The 23,089-nt window shown below is 32.4% G+C and overlaps 5 protein-coding genes and 1 long non-coding RNA gene across 6 annotated transcripts; 1 reads left to right on the top strand and 5 right to left on the bottom strand.

The window, feature by feature from the left end:
- Positions 1-215: 215 nt before the first annotated feature.
- LOC134828600 (antigen 5 like allergen Cul n 1-like) lies at positions 216-1,017 on the bottom strand. Its single transcript, XM_063841581.1, has 2 exons — positions 736-1,017; positions 216-683 (listed from the first exon to the last, which is right to left on the bottom strand). The coding sequence occupies exons 1-2, from the start codon at positions 1,015-1,017 to the stop codon at positions 216-218; spliced, it is 750 nt and encodes a 249-aa protein (XP_063697651.1).
- A 404-nt stretch (positions 1,018-1,421) lies between these two features.
- LOC134832059 (shematrin-like protein 3) lies at positions 1,422-1,949 on the bottom strand. The gene is made up of 2 exons (XM_063845949.1): positions 1,732-1,949; positions 1,422-1,664 (listed from the first exon to the last, which is right to left on the bottom strand). Exons 1-2 carry the CDS (start codon positions 1,924-1,926, stop codon positions 1,461-1,463), a joined length of 399 nt encoding a protein of 132 aa, XP_063702019.1. The 5' UTR covers positions 1,927-1,949; the 3' UTR covers positions 1,422-1,460.
- Positions 1,950-4,503: 2,554 nt separating this feature from the next.
- Positions 4,504-6,058, bottom strand: LOC134831960 (uncharacterized). The gene is made up of 5 exons (XM_063845814.1): positions 5,769-6,058; positions 5,358-5,639; positions 5,056-5,297; positions 4,770-4,992; positions 4,504-4,701 (listed from the first exon to the last, which is right to left on the bottom strand). Exons 1-5 carry the CDS (start codon positions 6,025-6,027, stop codon positions 4,691-4,693), a joined length of 1,017 nt encoding a protein of 338 aa, XP_063701884.1. The 5' UTR covers positions 6,028-6,058; the 3' UTR covers positions 4,504-4,690.
- A 3,959-nt stretch (positions 6,059-10,017) lies between these two features.
- LOC134831784 (uncharacterized) lies at positions 10,018-10,674 on the bottom strand. The gene is made up of 2 exons (XR_010162017.1): positions 10,361-10,674; positions 10,018-10,295 (listed from the first exon to the last, which is right to left on the bottom strand). It is a non-coding gene; the product is annotated as an uncharacterized LOC134831784 (long non-coding RNA).
- A 2,490-nt stretch (positions 10,675-13,164) lies between these two features.
- Positions 13,165-15,174, bottom strand: LOC134829417 (zinc finger protein 260-like). The gene is made up of 2 exons (XM_063842474.1): positions 14,862-15,174; positions 13,165-14,804 (listed from the first exon to the last, which is right to left on the bottom strand). The coding sequence occupies exons 1-2, from the start codon at positions 15,021-15,023 to the stop codon at positions 13,191-13,193; spliced, it is 1,776 nt and encodes a 591-aa protein (XP_063698544.1). The 5' UTR covers positions 15,024-15,174; the 3' UTR covers positions 13,165-13,190.
- Positions 15,175-15,563: 389 nt separating this feature from the next.
- Positions 15,564-23,038, top strand: LOC134832911 (transmembrane protein 94). Its single transcript, XM_063847126.1, has 12 exons — positions 15,564-15,697; positions 15,779-16,074; positions 16,136-16,757; positions 18,263-18,691; positions 18,751-19,024; positions 19,083-19,236; positions 19,827-19,923; positions 20,391-22,070; positions 22,130-22,237; positions 22,299-22,516; positions 22,576-22,731; positions 22,796-23,038. The coding sequence occupies exons 2-12, from the start codon at positions 15,944-15,946 to the stop codon at positions 22,866-22,868; spliced, it is 3,942 nt and encodes a 1,313-aa protein (XP_063703196.1). The 5' UTR covers positions 15,564-15,697; positions 15,779-15,943; the 3' UTR covers positions 22,869-23,038.
- Positions 23,039-23,089: the final 51 nt, after the last annotated feature.

Raw genomic sequence — 23,089 nt, 5'->3', positions numbered from 1 at the left:
CATTTGATAAGAGGAGGCTTTTCTGTACGTACGAAATATTTGTTCAGCGAGAGGGAAAGTTTTCTCTAGAGAGGGAGAATGAACGTGCTCAGAGAGACGAAGGACGAGAGAAGCAAAAAAAAAGCTGCGCGTTCTTATCACATTTTTTCCGTATATCCATCGTTTCGTGTTTAGTGGTGAATTTTTCGGTCCTGTGTTCCTGTGCGCACGACTGTTTAAGGATTTGAATCAACAATTTCAGCGGCGCTGCAAAGATTTTCGTAAACGTTGTCACGTCCCGTCTGACATCGACTTGTGGGCTCGCCAAATTCGTAAACTTGGGCATCAACGATATTCGTGAAGCCATAATTGCATGCCAGCATCCTTTCATTCCTGTTGAAACGAACTGCAGCACATCCAACACGATCATTGCGATCTTGGGCCATCGCCGTAAAATGCCCAATTTTTAAATCACTCCTTTTGCCAAAGCTCAAAATCTCACTCAACGGACAAATTTGGTATTCGTTCCACCAAGCATCGATCATGGACTCTATGTGATAATTATCTCGCGGATAATTCTTACTCCAAGCGATATTTTGACCAGACCATCGATAATTCGGGGTATTGTGACACTTGTCGTGCCCATAAATGCACCGCATCATATTAAGACGCGCCAAGTCGGCAAGTTCTTGATCCCATTGCTGCTGAAATTCACAAAAATTGAATAAAATCGAAGAAATTTAAAGAAAAAATCACCATTAAAGGCATTCTCCATGCAGCAGGAAAATTTTCTAACATGCCTCCAGCTAAAATGTTCCGAAAATTGTTATGTTTATGCACGATGTAGTCGATCCAATCAGCTGTCATGACAATTTCCCGAGCATCTGGCGGACAATAATCCGGAGCATTGCCGGGACAACCAATATGAGGCTCGATAACGCCATTCCAGCTGCGACATAATGATGGATTGCAATATTTTTCGTCTTGTGCGAACGATTTCTGATGAAAAATGAACGAAATTAATACAAAAATCAACATTTTCGGTAAAGTTTTTGAGATGAACTGAGTTTTTGGTACCTAATTGTGACGAATTTTAATCAAGTTGGTATAAAAAGCGCATTTTATGTGTCATTGAAGCAGAACACATGAAGTTTTTAGGTAAGTTTGTTCAGTGACTATTGAAATTTTTGCCAAAAATAATAAAATTAGTCAAGTAGGCTGTCATTTAAATATGAAATTAAGCAAATTTTAAGTGTTTTCAAGAGAAACGAATTAAAAATCATCAAAATTTTAATTAAATATGATGCAAAACGATGTTTTTTCGGAACGTCAAGGAAAGATTTCAAAGGTAAGTGAATGTTTTTCAACAATTTAGACAAGAAAAAAAGAAAAACGGCAGAAATTTACGATATTTTCACACAAATAAACATTTTATTGTCAATTTCGGATGAAAATTTCAATATCACAAGTCTCGTCATGGTTTAGAAAGCGGCAGATTGTGCGGATGCAGCGGCGGCAGCATCAGCTTTGGCTTCAGCTTCGCTAGCTTCGGCAGCGGCACGGTATCCTCCGCCATATCCTCCCTTGTTGCCTCCCATAGATTGAACTCCATATCCGCCATGTCCTCCAGAAACGGCATGTCCAGCTCCATAACCGCCATATCCGCCTGATGGAACGCATGGGACCTTTTTAGAACAAAAAAAAATAATTAAAATCATTTTTTGGACAAAAAATTTTTAAAAAAAATCTTACTTGAGCGACTGTGGGTTGGCATCCGAACAACAAGTTTTGTGGGCAGTTAACAGTGGGAGCCTTGGCAGCATAGGAATGTACTTGATAGTTCATGGGTTGAACGTAGCCTCCAGCTCCGTATCCTCCAGCGTTGCCACCTCCATAGGGGTAGGCAGTTGCGGCGGCGATGATTGCGAAAACAATTGCGAATTTCATGATTGATTGATTGTATTTGGCGATTACTGTCAAACTGATACTTTTTTCCCGGAATTGCGTCGTTTTTATACAAAAAAAAATCTTGAAGTCGCTGCAGAATTTCGTTTTCACACACAAAACAACCACAAAAAAAGGTAACTGACCAGCGTATCAGCATTAAAATATTTTTTTAAACAATTTTTGACGCACACACAAAATTGCAGCTTGTTGCAAACTAAAATAAACACTTAACAAGCAATTGTCGATAATTGTAAAATATCGCAAGTCATTAGTAGAGCTTTTCCATTCAATATTTTTTTGTGTGTCTGTGTGTGAGAACGAAAATGTGTCCCATGAATGTGGCGGCTGAGCATATGTTCAAATTAATTTTCCTGTTGAAAACTAATTGGCAATCTCGATACGTGTTAAATAATAAATTGGCATATTTATCACGTGATAAATTTCTCTGAATGTGTCGTCTGCATGCGTTTGATGTTTTGATCTGAGAAAATTTGCAAGTTTTATCGAATAATGGAAATCTCTATGCAAATTGTTGTGAATATGGCTTGAAAATGTTGGCATTCGGTCCTTTAGGGAATAATCTGGATGAAGAAATTTTATCATGTGAATATCGAAAATGACCAAAAGTGAAAGGAAATTAAGATTTTGAATAATTTAAATGAATTCTCAAAGGTATATTTTAGGAATTTATACAAAATTTTATTATATTTGTTGCGTTTATATGTAATTTTTTGCATTAAATTATTGCAGAATGACATTTTTATTACTATTTGAAAAAATTAGCAATATTTAAATTAATACTTTGTAAAAAAAATCATAAAAAATAATTAAATTAATTAATTATTTAAATCTAAAGTATCAAACAAAAATATATGTAAATAAATTAAATTAAATAAATAAAAATAAAGAATTTTTTGCCGCATTCCGAAGAAAAAATGCGGTATGCGGTATGTTTTTTATTTCTTTGAAAAAAAGTTAAAAAATCATGTTTAGAATGAATATGCCTTAAAAATTTTGAAAAAAAAATTTGATGAAAAAAAGTTTTTTCTGACTTGAAAAATTTCTTAAACGTTTCAATTATTTTTTTCAAAAATATAATTTGATTATCAAAAAAAATTTTTTTTTTTTTTTTCAAAAATTAAGGAGATTTTGATGGAAATAATCTTTAGAATAATAATTTATTCAATTTTAGCTTTGAAATCCATCAAAAGTTTGTTTATCTTGACTTGAAAAATTTCATGACCGTTTTTATTTTTTTTTCGGAAAACGGTCAAGAAAAAAAAAATTTTGTTCTTTAAAAATCAAGGAGATTTTGATGGAAATAATCTTTAGAATAATAATTTATTCAATTTTAGCTTTGAAATCCATCAAAAGTTTGTTAGATCTTGACTTGAAAAATTTCATGACCGTTTTTATTTTTTTTTTTTTCGAAAAACGGTCAAGGAAAAAAAAATTTTTATTTCTTCAAAAATCAAAGAGATTTTGATAGAAATCATCTTTAGAATGAATATTTATTCAATTTTAGCTTTGAAATCCATCAAAAGTTTATTAAAACTTGACTTCAAAATCTCTTGACCGTTTTTCTTCTTTTGCGAATATTCGGTAATGAAAAATTTTTTACCGCAATTAAATCTTAAACCGAAAATTTTTTTAAAGATCTTAAAAGAAAATAAAATTTGTAAGCAAACCGTCAAAATAATTAACTTATTTTTTTAAAAAGTTGAATTTCATTAAAAATTAAATTAAATTAAGAAATTTGAAACATTATTTCCGAGTTTCTCTTTAATAATTATTCCAAAACACAATGAATTTTCCTTCAATTCAACCAAGTTCATTGTCTCATAGCAACTTACTTAACGAACGCGCCTTCATTCATTCAGCATATATTTGTCATCTTGTTAAATTCGATTAATTAAAATGTAACGCACTTAATTATGTTTGAATTTAGATTGATTACAATTTCATTATAAACAGAGAAATTCATTTATTCCACCCTTTAACCGATTTTTTTTCGAAGGTCACAAATCTGGAGACAAAAATCATTAAATTTTCAACAATTTGCGTTAAAATCCTTAATTATTCTTGAATTGCAAAAAAAGGGAAAGCCCGTTAAAAGCTAAGCAATTATCTGTTGCATGAAAATTACCTTGAAAAAAAAATTAAATATCTTAAGTGATAAAAATCGTAATGGCTTTTATTATTTATTTCTAAAGAAAAAAAAGCAAGAATTGTTCCATAAACGAGAATCATACGCATAAAATATTTAATTGTTTTGTCTGGAAAGTTTCGGACAACATTTAAATGAACATTAATGATAAAACACGAAAAATTCTTATTTTTAATTGTTTTTATTTTCAGCGAGATTTGGAGTGTTTTTCATTAATTGTTTTAAAAGTTGAATAAATCATAAAGTTTTTAACAGATTTTTTCGGTTCAACTTACCATTTTTAGTCAAAAAAAAATCGAACAATGAACTTTTAACAAAAATGAAGCAAAATAAAGTTTAAAAGAAAAAAAATTAAATTTTTTATATATTTATTTAGTATTTTTTTTCACATAACTGAAAAAAGTCTTCGTATGAAATCAAATGTGTTTCAAAGATACACATAATATCAAAAAAATGTCAAGAAATTTTGCCAAAAGAAAATTTTGATTTTACGAATTGGATGATTGTTCCTTGTTTGTCACCTTCTCCATGATTTTTTTCATCGCAGCAATTGTCTCGTCTCGTTTTGCGTTCGATGCGGGATGCGCTCCGGGATGATTAGTGTTTGTCTGTCCATGCGAGACATTAGTTGAAGGGTCAAGATGTAATGAATTGGGTTCAGAACTGTGATTCTCACCTTCTTTTGGTGTGTCCTTTTGGTCATCGCTGGCACGATATCCTTGATGTCCTCCGGCTTGAGCGCCTCCATAACCTCCAGCTTGGGCACCTCCGTATCCGCCAGCTTGGGCGCCTCCATATCCTCCGGCTTGAGCATGTCCAGCGTTGTAACCTACAGCAACGGGTGCAGCAGCTCCATATCCGCCAGTTGATCCATATCCGCCGGTAGCGACGCAAGGTACCTTTGAGAAAAAATAATAAAATTTTTAAATGTTTTCAAAATAAATTTTTTGAGAGTTTCGTACTTTAGCGGTATGAACATTGCATCCGACCAACAAGTTGCTTCCGCAGTTGACAGCAGGAGCTTGAGCAGCATAAGAATGAACTTGATGGGCAACAGGTTGAACGTATCCGCCGGCATTTCCGTATCCTCCGGCATTTCCGCCGCCATAGGGAGAGGCAACAAAGTCAGCAGATGATTCGGCTTGTTCGGCACCTTGAGCGGATGAAGCAGATGATCCGGATGATGCTGAGCTGGATCTGTATCCTAAAAAAACAAAAAAAAATTGAGTAAAAAATTTTTTTTTTAAATTGTAAAGAAATTTACCGAAGCCACCGCCATATCCGCCACCGAATCCACGACCACCGCCATAACCGCCGCCATATCCGCCAGCGCCTCCATATCCGCCAGCTCCTCCATATCCGTGGGCAACTGGGGCCAAACCGCCTGCATATCCTCCATGGCCTCCGCCATAACCGCCAGCTCCTCCGTATCCGCCGCCGAATCCACGACCTCCGCCATATCCGCCAGCTCCTCCATATCCGCCAGCTCCTCCATATCCGCCAGCACCGCCATATCCGCCGCCGAATCCACGGCCTCCGCCATAGCCTGAAAATACGAAAAAAAATTAAATTATTTGACATGAAAATTTCAAAAATTTTAAACTTTTTTTTTAAATTTAAAAAAAAAATTAAATTTTGAACAAAAAAATTTTTTTTAAATTTTATCAATTTTTACCTCCTCCGAAGCCGCCACCATAGCTGGAGCGTGTTTGTCTCGTAAGCGTAGTTTCATCGCCGACACTCTTGTCGTCAGTCAACAAAGCGGTGTGTTTGGTGTCAGTTAAGGTATCGGTAAAGGTATTTGTGAGTGTAGCATCCTTGGTAAGTGTTGTAGTATCCTTTGTGGTATCCAATTTTGTTTCGAGTGTCTCGCCAGTTGGCACAGAGAACACCGATTGGACCAACAAAAGGCCAATTAAAGCGAAGAATTTCATTTTTAACTTAGTTTTCGATTTTTACAACACGGCAAACGATCAAAGACTATAAACTTTGCCAAAACTGCAAGACAATTTATACCATTTTTCGATTTTGAAGCGTCAGCTAACGAGTTGAATGCACTCCGAGTACGAACAGTTTGATTTTTTTAATTGAAAAAATATAAAAATATTGCTTCATCAGTGGAAAAATAAATAAAATAATCGAAAGTAGAGCGATGAGTCTCAATTCCCTTCTAGGAATAGTTTTTAGTTGAGATCAAATTTCAAAACAAATATTTATTTGCAGTGCATGCCGAGTAAACTAATGAAATACGTAAATGGAGTAGGTCAGTTATTTAATAATAAAAAGCTAGAATTATTGCTTGTGCAAAGAAATGAATTGAAATCAAGACTTGTTGCATGCATGTTTAGAACTTTTCTTTGTATTTATGATGTTAGAAGCAGATAAAAACCATAAATTAGTTTTTCATGCGTTTTTTGCTCAACTAACAAGCATAAACGTGTCAAATTATATTTTGATCAAAGCTAAAAGTTGTTTGAACATGACAAAAAATGGTTTAAAACTTCATGTTTAATTTGTCAACTTTAAAATTAATTGCTTTGAAACTTATTTCAAACTTTAATTTAATTCATTTTAAATTAAATTACAGTTTATAATAAGTTTTAAATAAAAAATTAAATATAAAAAATTTACTTTTGTCGCCTTTTAAAAGAAAATCATATTATATTTCAAAACGAGTTTTTTTGATAAGACAAGCACTTCATTTTTCATCCTAAATATTTATTTATAGATTTTTTGTATAAACTTTTAAATAATTTTTTATTTTTGTATACTTTATTTTTTTTTTAATTACATATTTTTTAACCACCTTCAAGTCAAAAATGAAATTTTACATTTTTTTTTAAATTTATAACATAAAAAAAAATTATTTCAAAAAAATATGAAAAATATAAAAATAAATAATATAAGGCCGCTCCAAATGAAACTCAATAGTTTTGTCCGATGCCCCATTTTAAATTCGAAAATCCAATGGGGCAAAATAAAAAAAAAAAGTTAAAAATTTCATCAAAAATTACCGATATTTGGTGTATTTTCATAATTTGTCACGAAATTTTCAAAAAAAAATTTTCAATTTCTAGTAATTTTTGTATTCAAAATCGTATTTCGACATAAAATTTTCTTTAAAAAATAATTTTCATGAAAATTATTGAATTTTTTTTTCAAAAAAAATTTTGACAGTTATTTTTATGATATTCATTTTTTTAAATTTTAATTAAAATGTTTTTAAATCAATTTTTAATACACAAATATCAATGTAAAAAACTCAAAACAATAATAATTGATAAACGACCAACCTTTTTCAAAAATTTGGCAATTCGTATAAAAAAAAGTATTTCAAAAATTTTTATTTTTTTTGCCCCAATTTATTTCAAAAATTTTGGACAAAACTATTGAGTTTCATTTGGAACGGCCTAAGTTGAATAATAATAAAAATTAAACAAATTTTGTAAAAATTTAAGTAAATTTTATTAAATTTTTATTCAGAAAAAAATATTTCAAAACATAAAGAAATTTAAAAAAATCTCACAAAATATAATAATTTTAATAATAATGTTTTTACTAAAAGCTGGATTTTAAAAAAATATACGTTTTACAGAAAAAAACAGAGAAAAGTTTTAAAAAAAATGAACAAAAAAATTTAATGATAATAATGTGTAAGTTGAGAAAAGTCACGTAATGTCTTACTTGAAGTTCTTTTTTCATTTTTGTTGAAATAAAATCTCATTTTTGTACGTGAAAAGACAAAAAAAAGTGAAAAGACCACTATGAAATTTTCGTGACATTTTTTTAATTAAAAAGAAAACGTAACCTAAATTTTTAAAATTTTATTTTAATTATTTTATCACTTAATGTACAAATTTCTTATAATATGATCGTTTCGCTCTCGGAGTGCCGGGTCGAGGCTCATCGGGATATGACAACGCGGATAAACTTGCTCCCGAAAGTTGTTTATACGTTTCCGGATGCTCGGCAAATTTGAATGGATGTGGATACACGCATTGTTTACAAGTTGGAATTTGGGGACATGGAAGAGTATCGGCTGGATAAGAGCCGGGAGGATGAGGAAATTGTTGATGATTATGATGATGATGCGGGAATTGGTGATGATGAGCGACCGGTTGATGATGATGAAGTTGATGATGATAAGGATTATGACCACAAACTGGACAGGGATGTACATTGCCGTATTGCTGAGGATATGGATTGTAAACTGGAGGGACTTGTGAGTAAGGACAGCAATAAGGTTGAGGGGTTGGATATCCTTGCGGCAAGAAATATGAACGTTTCTGGAAAAATTTAAAGAAAAATTATTTTTTTTTTAACAAATTTGGATTTTTGAGTAAGTACCTTTATTCCACTTGATCCTTCTTTGCTATTTTCTTGCAAATCAAAGGTATTTTCGTCTTCTTCTGACCCCAAAGTTTGCCGATAATGACGATCAAACTTCATTTTTTGCAATTTTTTCCAGTCCGGGTTCATAACTTCGTTTTTTCCCATCAAATCATTTTCCGTGAGTTTCATATTTAGCGGAAGGTTTTTATCCTGATTACGATTGTACTTGTAATAGACGACATATTCGTCGGGATTGATGCCAAATACCTTGAAAAGCGGATGTTGCAACGACACCGGCACAAAATCCAATTCCGAGCTGTTTTTCGTCACTTCGTCATTCTCGTCAGTTTTCGTTTCGTCTGCAAAATCAGCGGAACTCCCAGTTTCTTCATCGGGTGAAGTTGCATTTTCGGGAGCAGGAAGAGCATTTACCAACAAGAAACACGATAAAACGATGAAAAATCGCATTTTTGTAAACTTTAACGAACTCAACCGGATATCGACCTATTTTTCAATATTCATTCACAATTATTTTTTTATTTGTTCAGCACTTAATTGACGTCATAAAGTGATAAATAAGTAACTTTTTATGGAAAAGCACCTGTTAGGTCGCTGCGTTCGGAATGAAGTTGTCAACGTGTGCACTTTTAAAGCAGACTGAAGTGCATCGTCCGCTCCTAACCTTTTATATTGACAGTTGTTTTGTCGTTTTTACACGAAATTTCAACAACTTAAACACAAACATGACTTTTTTCGTGACTTTTGTCTCTAGACTTACCCAAATAATCCTTGATGCTATGATATAAGGTGAAAACACTCATTTTTTTCTACTTGCATTGCAGACTTTTATCGAAGCACAAACAAAAACACAAAATTCACGTATTTTCCAAAAGTGAGGTGAATGCCATGGTCCAAGCGATAGATTATGTCACACAACGTAAGTAAAAGTTGTCAACAACGCCGGTTTTCTCAGCACTGACCTTTTTTTCTTGGCCAAACAGACATTCGATTTCCTGGTTTGTTTCGCACTCATCATCGAAATCTCGCAAATTCGACGCAAATTGTCAAAAAACTCAAAATGGGCGATGAAAATTTGTCGAAATTCTTGAGGGAATCATGTTCGCCGATCGATGCCTCGCATGCTCTTGATCAATATCTTATCACGTTGAGACCTTTGATGACGGAGAGGATTCAAAACTTGATTTGCGCCCAAAATAATGGAGTTACGTCAAAAACTATCGCATTGGATGCTTTGGGATTAATTTTCGAGGAATTTCGGAATCGAAATAACAATTTTCACGTCATTTACAAACTTTTGAGCATGATGAGGAACTTGAGTTTGATGGGAAGTCAGAGACCGAGTGAAATGCGGATTTGTAATGCGCCCTATATTTTGTTGCCGATATTTTTTGTGGAAAATGTCAGAAAATTTTTTATGTAAAATTTATTTGTTCATTAAAAATTTAATTTTTAGCGCCTTTTATTGATGAATTTCAAACGAGTGTTGGATATTTTGTACGAAATGATCCTCTTTTCGGAGCTTTTGCTGTCAAGTAGCAGATTATCGGAAGCCATTGAACGAAATAGAGAAATTTACAACATTAAAAATGTAAGTTTTTATCTAAATTTTACTTAAATTTTTATAAATTTTAATAAAAATTTATTTTTTTTTCAGTGTCAGAAAGAAACGTCGCAAAGAAAGCCAGCTCTCGTCAAAAGTCGTTTCTCATATCGAAGGTCCTGACAAATTTTTATTAGTTAACTGCTGTTTTAAAGCCTTAAATCATCAATTCCATTCCTTTCGACACTTTCCCGTGTGAGATGCAACATACCCCGGAGGGCAATTTAACGGTACATCGATAATATTTCTCTATTGTGATTAAATAAAATTACATTTAAAATTGATTTTTATGAAAAATTTTTAAATTTACTCACACTTTCACTTACTTCTGTGACTGAAAGTTCTTCAACGCTTTGATTTGTGGCTTCAACTTTTGGTAAAATTACCTTCCCATTCGAATATTGGACAAAAGTCATCAAAAAGATGCAAAAAACCGCAAAATAAAAGAATTTATTTGTGAAATTCATTGTTGGTTGTTCTTAATTTGATAAGAAGATTGATACTAAATAAAATTTGTAATTGGCAATTGTTTCAATGGAAGGGCTTAAATATCGATTTTCTTATCAGACACGTGATAAACAATGACAATGGTGAGAGTGACGCAAAGATAAGGTATGTGAATTTTTATTTTTTTAAGATCTTCAGGGAATTATAATTTTTTTATAGAAATTAAAGTTTAATTAATCATAAAATGGATTTTTAGATAACATTTTTTGAAACACAAATAAACGATAATTTATTGAAATTAAATATAAATTTAATATAGACATTTAAATCAAAATAATTTGAAATCTGTTTTTTAATCAAAATTAAATTTAATAAATTTTGTATAATTTAATAAAATTTAATTTAATCTATTTTTTTTAATTTTAAATTTAGGCCGCTCCAATTTTTTTTTAACTTTTTGTCCCATACCCCATTTCAAAAGCCGAAAATCCAATGGGGGGGCAAAATAAAAAAAAGGTAAAAAATTTCATGCAAAAATTTTCATCTTTCATTTTCATAATTTTTCAAGAAATTTTCAAAATTTTTTAAACATTTTTAATTTTTTTTGTATTAAAATTACATTTTTACAAGAATTTTTTTCAATAATTTTTTTTTCTAAAATCGTTAAACTTATGTTTTAAAATTTTTTTAAAACTTTTTTTTAATTATTTTTTAATTTTTCAGGTCAATTGCTCTGAAATCAATTTTAAATAAGAAACTCTCAATGTAAATTCATTGAAAACAACAAATATATTGATCAACGGTTAAAAATTAATTGAATATTTGACATTTCTTATGAAAAAATATTTCAAATCTTTTTTACCGCATTTCGAAGAAAAAAAATACGGTATTAACTGCCCCCAATTTTTTTTTTTTTTCTTCAAAAATCAAGAATTCGATTTTTATGAAAATCATCTTTTGAATAAATATTTATTTTCTTTTTAATTATGTAAAATTTTTTGTTGCATTTTTTCACATGGAGACAATTTTAAATTTCAGCACATTTCATTAAAAATTTCGAAAAAAAATAAATAATTTTTTACGCCTGAATAAAAAAATTCTTATAAAAATATTTTAGCGGTCACGCATTTTTTGTTATTTTATTTAAATTTACCTGACAGTCATAACTTTTTTTTTCAAATTCTTTCATGCAATATTAAGTAATTCGCATAAAAACGTGTCTCGCCAAAAAATAAACATCAATTTGAATCATGACCACATAGAACTTTTTGAAAAACTTTACTTCCATTATTCGAATTTAATTAAGTATCTTCAACTGATTCAGCTACATTTTATTTATTTTATTATTCTCTCTTATATAAATATTGTTTTAAAAATAATTCAATTTGATTCACGTACAAAAAAATATTACTCGCCTTCCTCATTATTGTTATTATTATTATTGGATGATTTTTCTGCAGGCTCAGCTGATGTAACGCTTATTCGCGGTTGTTCCGTTGTTATTTCAGGTTTTGATTCATTTTGAATGTTATTTACTGAAGTTGGCTTGAATTCCACAACTGATGACTGTCAAAATTAATTTTCTTTAAATTTTTCACTTTTTTTATTTTTTTTTTTTAAATTTTTACCTGTTGTAAGAAAACTGGATTTTGTCCCGTTGTCAAATCCGCATTATTTTTCGGGTCATTCACGATCGTCGTTGTGTCATACGAACTTTTACTTCCACAACAGCCAAAAACCATTTTTACAAAAAAAAAAAAGAAATTAAAAATATTCTTTTAATTATTACTCCAACGAAAAGTCTTGAATAACTAAAAAACTTTGCGAACGACGAAATTCCGTAGCCTCCGTCGTCGTCACTTCAAAAGATCTTCACAGTGTAATAGTAAACAATAAAGTTTTATGGCACCGCAAAAGTATACTTAAAACGCACATCAATGATTCATTCAAAGAAAATAGCAATTGAATTTACTGATAACACTTGTACACGAAAAATACAAAAAAACGAGTGAATTGTGAATACTTTTGTGATTCAAACACAACTTTTTTATTATTTTATGACTAAAGCAAACAAAAGTCGGTAAACAAAGATTAAAAATGTTCTGATTACGCGATTTGTCTTTTATTGATCTGATTCAGCGTGTGTGCCAGTAAAAATTTGTTGATGGAACTGTCAAGGGAAAATACCAAAAGTGAACGAGTTTTGATGAATTCTTTTAGAAAATTGGAAATTGTGAGAGGTTTAGTGTCTGTCTGAGATCTGTAGCTTCAAATTTTTAATGTAACCCAAATTTTTCAAAAATTTTTGATGAATTTTAAAACTAAAAATTAATATTTGTTCAACTTGAACATCATTTCTGTAAATATTTGCCCCATAACGCATTTTTTTCTCATAAAACCTAAAAAAAATTCCCCGAAAAATGCGCTTTAGCTGTTCATCCTTTCACAAAATGACAACTTTCAAACCAGATATCAGCGGAATTTTATCTATTTCAAACATTTTTTTGTGTGATAAGAACACCTGAGTAATTCAACTGCCGCAACTCATGATTTCCTGTGCCATAATGAGTTGTTATGGATACAATTCATTCATCGTCCATATTATCTTTCGTTTACTTTGGAGTAATTTCAACTCAAAGGCCTTTTTGATAAGATAAATCTTTCATTTTTCTTAAAAAAAAACCTTTATTTTCAAGATCAAAGCTTCGTGATCGGCACTGTCAGCACAATACCCGCTGGAATTTCGATAGACTGGATGCTCTGCGAGTTCTGCGATGCAAGCGTGATCACTGTAATATCTTTCCCGCTGTCTGTCAATTGTCCCGCATTTATCGTCGCTTGACATTTTTCCGTGTGAGCTGCCATTGCCATGTAAGTCGTGAAGGATTTTTGACAAAATGTGCAAGAATAGGGTTTTTCGCCCGTATGAATCCGCAAATGGGTCCTCAAAGCCTTGACGAGACGGAATTTTTTGTTGCAAATTGTACAGGAATGCTCTTTTTGGTCGCTGTGACTCTTCATATGGACATTTCGATCGCCAATTTGTGAAAAAGTTCGATCACAAATCTCGCATTTGAACGGTTTGAGCTTCAAATGGACGCCATTCACGTGAATCCGGAGATGTTCACGCCTTTTGAACTTGGCGTTGCATTTATCACAGGAAAATTTTCGGTCCTCGGTGTGGATTTTGGCGTGTGTCAACAGAGATGAGGGAACTTTGAAGCGTTTATCGCAAATTGTGCAGATGTACGGTAAGTTACTGGACTTTTCCGGAGATTCTTTTGACGCAACTTCAGAAATTTCAGGTTCTTTTGCCTCAATTTTCTCCATTTTTGTGTGAAGAGCTTTTACATGGTACGTCAGTTGATGTCGCTGGGAGAAACGTTTGTCACATTGTTGGCATTCGAAGGGTTTTTCGCCGCTGTGAGTGCGTAAATGGACTTTTAACGAGGATTTTTGATGAAAACTTCTTCCACATTCGCATTGAAACTCCTTTGGCTTGTCTTCATTAGGTATCGCGGCACTCGAATGTCCTTTCATGTGCGACTTGTAGGCGGATTGTCGGATAAAAGCCTTTGAACAAATCTCACAAACGAATTTCCGATCGTTATTATGAACCCTCATATGCAAATTTAAGTTGCACGCTACTTTGAAACGTTGCCCACAAACCGTACACAAAAACGGAAAGACGCCCGTGTGAGTTCTTTCGTGATTTTGCAAGTGATGAACTTGGATAAAACTTCGTGGACAATATTTACAATGAAATTGCTTGCTGGCATCATGAGATCTCGCATGATATTTGTACTTGGCGGCATTCACGAAGGTCTTGTTACAAATTTCGCACTTTTTTTCGTTCACGGAATGCACAAATTTCGTGTGTTTACTCAAATAAACCTTAGATTTGAACGTTTTTTCGCATTTTAGGCATTTATAGGTGTCTCCAGTGTTGTGTAATTGCATGTGCGTGTTCCGGTTCGAGACACTTTGAAAGCCTTTGCCACAAGTTGGACACGAATATCGACGATCAACGGGATGCAACTCCTTAATATGCGTTTCTAACGAAGTTTTGTCATCAAATTGCTCAAAACAAAAGTTGCAAGTTATAGTTTCAACCACAATTGGAGCTTCTTTCGCATCTTCTGCATCAGAAATGTCATGAAAAGAGTCTTCTTGGCACACAGAATTGTCATTTTCTACAACGTTATAGCTTTGTAAGGTTTCTAAAGCTGCTTGACATCCCTGCAAAAACTCGTAGACGTCAGATAACTTGGAAAAGCAATCGTTACAGCACTTGTTGTAGGTCTCCAATATCTAAAAATACAAAATTTTAAATTTTTTAAAGAATTTTTGGGAAAATAGAGCACTTACCCTCACATCCAGATTCGTGCAAGACAGTAAGGCATCTCGAATTGACATTGTTCCAGCAATTTTTTGGTCATCATCGATGTCATGAAAGTCCTCGGACCCTTGGTGAGCTAAGCAAAACCTGCATAACGTCTCGTTTTCGATTTTAACAAAATTTATTGACATGATTTTTCTTGTATTTTAGGTTTTTTGGTCGTCAGTTAGTTATTGACATGGCCAAATCCACCTGTAGCTTCTTTTTGTTCTTGAAAAGAAGAGTTTTTATGAATGACTTTTGACTTGGAATGTTAAAATAATGTTCTTAAATAATTTTTTGAATAAGTTTTCATTGTTTTTCGCAAAGAATTCCATGTAAAAGTCTTGAGGACGTTCAAATTTTTGCGAAATGTAAACAAAAACAATGATATTCTCTCGAATGAAACCCCAAAGACAGAAAATGGTACACTAAAACCTCTTTTATATATATCTCCAATATCAATCTTATCAAATTTTTATCGAATTTTTCCTCTAATTCGCTGAAATATCAATAAAATTTGTTAAAATTTTATATTTTAAGAGAAAAAATTTCAAAAACATTTAAAAAATTACTGATTTTTGATACAAAATTTACTTTTTCTTTGAATAAATTGTTTTTTCTCACATCAACGAAGTCGTCCCCAAAAATTAAATATCAGAGAGGTTTTAGTGTTCACCTCAGTCAAACCAAAAAATATAAACAAATCATTTTCCACGGGTTTTTCCCATTATTTTATCGCAAATTATATCGGAAAATTATCAAAACCGAGTCAAAATTCGATTTTTGGATGAGTTCTCGTGCCGTACAAGAATTCTCGGATAAAGTAAGGGTTTTTTCATTTTTTCTGATAGTATCAGCTGTTGAGTAATTCTAATTTTTCTTATACGGAATTTTCCTTCCATAGATTTTCGTGTTTGTGTTGCGACAAATTTTCGACGTAATATAAGTGAAAAGTGGTAAATTACGCATCAAAAGTCCGTCATTCGTGTTAGAATGTAAATAAAAGAGCGACTTGAGGCACGATTGTCTCTAAATTCACACAAAGAAGACGAATGAGAGACGAACCAAGATGGTTGTGATAAATCCGGAAAAGTACGAGCCCCATTTGGGTGACATGAGCATGCAAGAAGGCCTGCAAAAATTACATGACGAGATACTGGAAGTGCTGCAGGAGTATGAGACGCGAGCGGAAAATGAACGGTAACGATTTCCAATTGCGACATTTGTCAATAAAAATTTAATTTTTGTTTACTTTGTACAGGTTCCTCGATAAATTGCGTGATTTTTACAAGTACAGCGGTTTGCTACATTGGACTGCCGTTATTGGATCCTTTTTGTGTGTCATTTTACTTTTCCTGGCGACGGATTACGTAGCTTGCGTGGCGTTACTTTGCGTGCTCGTACCGACAATTTACTTCCAATTCCGCGAAAATTTTCTCAAAAAGACGGAATTATATCGAAAAATACGAACGGTATTGGAAGAACTGCGAATTGCCGTCGAACTGTCGAGCAGTTGGACAAAGGAGAATTTTCCGCATATTTATAGTCCGTTGTCGCCTTGCGTGTCGCTCCAATGGTGTTATCGGGATGGTCGAGTACTGAATTTGCCGTGGGCGCTTCTTGTGCAGGGAGATTACATTGTGCTTCGGCCGGGACAAACAGCGCCCGAAGACTGCAACGAGCTTAATGGACGACATAAATTTCTCGCGGGAGAAACATATCGACTTCAAACGCAAAATGAGCCGCCCAGTAAGCCAACAGCTCGTGTTCCGTTGGGGGATTTGATATTAGTGCTCTCAAAGACGCCGTTTATCGAAAACTTAAAAACTGCCTTGGACTCCAATACTCGCCCACCGACCATTTTCGATCAGCAACGGGATCTTGTGAGTAAAATCCTTTCAAAATTTTAATTTCTTATACGAGCAAATTTGATTATTTCAATTTTTGTCGCATTTTTTGGTTGAAAAAGAGGTGAAAAGGAGTTTTTATTTATTTTTTATCGTTTTACGAAGATTCGGAAAATATATTGAAAGCGAAAATAAGAAAGAAAAATAATAATATAAGCGAATTATAAGAATTTTAACTCAAAATGCTTCAAATTTTGTAAAATTTTTCTGAAAAATTTAAATTTTTTATGATGATTTTAAATCAAAAATAGAGGTTTTTGTGGAGATTCTCCTCTCATAAATTAAAACAGGTATAAAATTTAAATCTTGTTCTGACAACATTGTACATTAAATAAGTTTGTTAGAAGCCACCTCCCTGGCGTTACAGTAGACTATTTAGTCTGTAAAAATAATTGTACAAATTTGAAGAACACGACAATAAAATATATTATTGTTATCATTGATTTTAAAACAAAGTGATTATCAACATGTGAAAAAAAAATTTCACAATAAAAGTAAATGTTACACGTACCTCTAGTGAAATCCTGTTTGATTTTTGATAAATCACACGCGCAAATTAAAAATTACTTAGATAAAAAAAAATCATATTACGCTGCGAAAAACGGGAAAATTCACATTTTTTTTGTAATTTCCCGAGAAAGTTTAAAAAAAAATTTAAAAACCTACATTAGGTAATATGACTTTATAAAAAAATTTTTTTTTGTTTGTTATTTTTTATAAATTTTTTTTTTCACGTTCTGATGTGAATTTTAATGTGATCTGACCGTCATAATCTTGTAAAAATTTGACACTGCCATTTAAATAAACCAACATTGATTTTGGATCTGAGATGATCCTTTAATTGGTGTAGTCTAAATAATTGAATTTCCCGTCAGGCATGCAATTTTTAATAGCATCTGGCTCAACTTCTGCTGAAAAGTCAAACAATGAAAATATTATTTAAATGAATTTTTATAAAAATTAATATGACGAAAAAAAGCTTTTGATGCATTTTTGTTAAGTAGCACCAAAAATTTCACTGAAAAAAATATTTTTGAGATTTAAAAATTATTAAGTTGTTTAATACTGTAAATTAAAATAGAAAATGTGAGTCATTAGCGAACTGCAATCTAATTTATACAGAAAAATTTGTGACACTCGAGCTCCAGTAAAATCATGTAAGATTTTCGATAATAATTTACACGCGCGATTTAATTGTTGTTTTTAAAAAAATAATATTCAGTTATAAATTGAAGGGTAGGTTTTTTAATTGCATTTTGATCTTTAATGCATTTTTTTTTATTCTATATGTATTAAATTTTGATGATTTTTTTTTTTGGTCTGAAATTAAAATTTTTATATAAATTTACAAAATTTGAACACTAAATTAAAACTTTTAAAAATTATTTTAAAATAGAAAATTTTTTTTCGACAAAATCGCAGAAAAATTGAAAAAATTAATTTTAATTACCTTTCCACTTAATTTTTTTTTTATTTTCTAGTTGATCACGCGCTCCATCCAACAATGGGGCTTCATCTCAATCTTAGTGCTCACATATTTAACGGGTTTTCTCCGCTACTTTGGCGTCTATTTACAAGGCAAGACGATGTTCAATTGGAGAGAAGTTTTAATATTAAATCCCGTTTCCGTTGCCTTGCCCCTTCTTCCCTTAATTATGCCCATTGTGTGGGTTGCTGTCTCACTTTGGGGCTGTGCTCGTCTTCAAACACTTCTTTCGATCGCGCCTTTGCTACAATCTGACGACCAAAAGTCATTTCAAGAGGATCTCGAGTCACCTTCTGACCTCGAATGCGATCACATTGTCTTGCCGCGACGCGATGTCTTCTATCACTGGTTGAAATTATTGCAAGGAGACAGCGCAATCTTAGGTCGAAGTACAAATGTTGTGCATGTGCTGGGAACTGTAACGGTAAAAAAAATATTTTTTTTAAAATTTCGAATAAAAAAATATTAAAAATTAATTTTTAGGCACTTTGTTGCGTCGATAAAAAAGGAATTTTAAGTTGGCCCAATCCAACAGCGGAGAAAGTTTTTTTCCTACGAGACCCAGCGGACGATCAACGCTCAGATGGAAGCAGTAGTTCAAGTCTCAGCTCCGAAGAAGACATCGACAAAGGCAATCCACAAACAGATGGACCAATTACGGAAGTTCTTGACCTCACGCATGACCAACATTCGCCATTCAAGTTGGAATTTGACGATCACGAATGGAAAAATCATATCAATTCTCTCAAGCCGTTAGGTAAATTTTTCATTTTTTTAGTTCAAAAGCAAAATTTAACCAAAAAATTTTTTTTTAGGTCTCGCTATCCTCGTAAACACCTGTTGCCCGTTGACACAAAAGCACTACGCGAGTTTTTGTGGACACATTTCTGCTCAATTTGATAAAAATCTGGTTCCCGTTACAAATAGGTACTCATTTGTCGAATCGAGAATAATTAGCTTTTCGTTTGGGTACGTGGCGTGCTATTTTTTTTTTTTTTTTTATATAATTTTCTTCCTTTTTAATTTAAAACCTTCTTAACTTCTTTATTTTCTCCTATTTTTGCATTTGATGCATTTTGAACGAAAATATTTTTTAAAAACATGCTTAATTTATTGATTCCCTTAATTAAAGGGCAATTTCTAAGGTTTAACCGCAGGAAGTATAAAAATAAATATTTTAAAGTATCCTTACCGAACCTCTAATTGGTGTGTGGAGTGGAAATTTTCTCATTAAAAATTAAATTGGAATATGCAGTAGCGGATTTAGGTCTTCTGAATTCTATAAAATTGAGAAAAAAGACAAATTTCTAATTTTTTAAGCTTTAAAAATGACTTTAAATAATCCTCTTTCCGCTACTGACCCAAAAAAATTACATTAATGTACAATTTCATTCATTTTTTATTTTTTGATTTTTTTTTTGCCAGTGGGATTTTTGCATCTTTTGTTTTATTTTTGATAAATGTTGCATCCTTTTTGCATCTCAACATTAGTGTAGAACATTTCTTTATCAAAAAAATCATTAGATGTGCTTTTAGTAATCCAAAAATATATTTTATAGACGATGTCTGTGTGAGCTTGCCCGTCAAATTGGGTTTTCTACTCAAGCAAGGAGTATTTTTCAACTTTCCGGACAAATTTCCAGTTATCGCCATTTGGTAAGCTCTAAATGTTTTATTTTATAATTAAAAATTAATTAAACAATTTAGATTAAAATTAATTAAAATATTTAATTTATCAAAATTTATTTAAAAAATTATATTTCTTAAAATGTAATTTAATTTTATTTGTTAAACGTTGATTCTTAACATTTATTTAATTTTAGTTTATATTATTTTAAAAAAATAATTTAAAATTATAATTTAAAAAAATTAAAATTATTTTAAATTATAATTTTAAAAAAATTCAACCAATATTTAATAAAATTAAAATCAATCAATTAAAACATGATTAAAAAAATTACTAGGTATTTTAAAATTAATAAAAAAAAATAATAAATAAATTATTTTATCTTAAAAATTAAATTAAAATTATTTTAAAATAAAAATGATTTTTTTAATTTAAAATTGAATTAAATTTTTTTTTAAATTAAAAAAAAATAATTTTTATTTTTTTTAATTTTTAGCAACCGGAAATCATCCGACGTGACATGCGTTTGGCCAAATCCCTGCACATCACAAAAGTAAAAGTTCCGTTTCCGCATTCGATGTCTGTGGTTGTCAAAGAAACGCCTTCTGGCTCCTTGCAACTTCTTACTCAGGGAACAGCTGATCTCGTTTTGGACTATTGCGACGATTATTGGAACGGAAAAGATTTGAAGCCGCTCTCACGCGAAGACAGAAAACGTGCGATTGATTTTTATCAGAGAAATGCTTTGACAGCATATTGCACGGCATTCGCTTATCGTCCACTGCGACACGGAATTTACGGATGTCTTTCGGGCGAAAATGAACAAAATGTCGCATATTTGGAACTTCCGCCGGAATCGCGTTACAAGATGCCTCACGTCATTAAGAGTCAGTGCGACTTGGATGAACACATGCCAAATTTGGTACATTCGTTAAGCACGGATTCGCTTCTTTTTTCGGAAGCCAAAGAGGATGACATCGAAGATGAGGACAGTTGTTTCGAAATGCAATGCCATCAGGTGTTTATTGGCATGGTAACGATGCAATATCAAGCGCAACTCGACATTGTTCAACTTATTGAGCGACTTGATAGGGCTTGTATCCGTTTCGTGCATTTCAGCAAAGAGAACGAATTGCGTTCGCGAGTCTTTTCGGAGAAAATGGGACTCGAATCTGGCTGGAATTGTCACATTTCTTTGCTATCCGATGATAAAAGTAGCGTTTCCTCCCCGAAAAATTCGTTAAATTTCGATTTTTTGCAAGAACCAACGGAAAATCATCGACTTTTGGGCTCAAATCCGTTGGAAACCAGCAAAAATCTGAGTTCGTCGGCGCCTTGTGCCATCAGTTCGGGTCAACAACAACAACAATCAATGTCAACGCACCCTTCGAGAGATAGTCTCGCGATGGATCATGGTCCCAGTCATCGAGCTTCGAAAGATTCCGCAATGGAAGAACATCGTTCGCTCAGTTGTTTGAGTGAAATTACCGAACAAAGTGCTCCCATCAACTTTGACATGTCAAATCGCGCCAAATTACCGCGCGGCATCGAAAATATTCGTCCTCATCTGGAAAATGTCGATAATGTGCCGTTACTTGTGTCACTTTTCACGGATTGCTCGGCGGAGGCAAGTCGCGAAATGATCAACATCATGCAACAATACGGCGAAATTGTCGTCTGTTTGGGCTCAAGTGCAAGTAACGCCAATTGTGAGATTTTTATCAAGTCCGATTGCAGTATTGCCATCGAACCGTTGTACCCGCAGGTGTGTCAGGACTATCCGGCGTACACAGAATCCAATATTTACAACAACAAAAAGCGATTGGTGCAGAAGAAACGGTCGAAATTCTTCAGTGAGGTGATGGAAAAGCCCGTTACGGTCTCGCCGATTTACTTGAGTCGCGTTCTCAACTCGATTCCGTGCAGCATTTCCATGTTGAGAGACGATCCGTTGTCGATTGTGACTTTGGTGGAGCTTTCACGTCGTTTTTCGATTGGTTTCTGGAATTGTATTCAGTTCTGGGCTAGTTGTGCGTGCTCGTTTACTCTTTTGAATACAATCATTACTTGCCTTACACTTCCACCGATTCTCACGCCGATCATTATTTTGTATTTAATGTGTTTTGCGGTGCCAATGATGGCTGTTTCGCTCGTGAGAGTCGAACCAGATCCCGTGGTAAGTATTTTTTCACAAAAATTTATCCTAATTTTTTTTAAATTAATATTTTTTCATAGATTCTCAATAGAGCAACCGGCAAAAAGCAAACATCGCTCAATTCTAATTTATTTATGTTCGTGTTGTGGTGTTATGGATGCAAATTCTTGCCTTTAATAGTAACTATGGTGAGTTTCTTTAAATTTTTTAGTGAAAAAAAATATTTTTGTTAAAAATTTACTTTTTTAGATTCTAGCGTATTGTTCCTTCCTATCCCATCCAGTGATCGTCATCAACAATGAAGATGAAAATTTCGAAAAAGATCTCCATCTGGCACGGCATTTTGTCTTATTCGGCATAATCTTGCATCTGATAATCATTTCGTCCACATTTGTTCATCGTGATTACTCAATTTGGGAGAAAAATCCCTTCAGAAATCTTTGTTGGTTGAGTAGTTCAGCTCTTTTGTAAGAAATTTTAATTTTTATTCCAAATTCAAAAAATTTAACATTATATTTTCTTCCAGATTTGCCATTCACGTCGTCGTTATATCCTACCAATTTATCTTCAATGACTACATTTTGAGTGAATTTGAACGCATTTGGCCCATTTGCCTATTTCTCATCATTTCCATTATAATTACGTATGCAATTGCGGAGTTCATTAAATGGGAGGAGATAAAGTAAGTCAATTAAAGTCAATTTTAGCAAAAAAAAAATATTAATTTTATTTTTTTTATTTTTTAGAGTAAATGTTCGATACCAAAGACGAGCCCGATTGGATTTTGGCACGAAATTAGGCATGAACTCACCTTTTTAGACGATAATTTATCAAAAAAAGACTACATTTATCATCAGTCAATTAGTTTACGGCAACATAGAAGTATACAAAAAAAATATTATATTATATTATTATCATGTGAGAAGCAATATCGTTAAATATTTGAAAAAAAATGTAAGAATCACTTTTTACATGAGATTTCCTATGAATTTAGGATAAAATTGCTATTGTATATAAAATGAAATAAATTGAATATTGCT

The sequence above is a fragment of the Culicoides brevitarsis genome, chromosome 2 (assembly GCF_036172545.1).
Source record: "Culicoides brevitarsis isolate CSIRO-B50_1 chromosome 2, AGI_CSIRO_Cbre_v1, whole genome shotgun sequence".
Lineage (NCBI taxonomy): Eukaryota > Metazoa > Arthropoda > Insecta > Diptera > Ceratopogonidae > Culicoides > Culicoides brevitarsis.
Note: the sequence above shows the minus strand (reverse complement) of the source record. Positions and strands in the feature narration are given on the sequence as shown.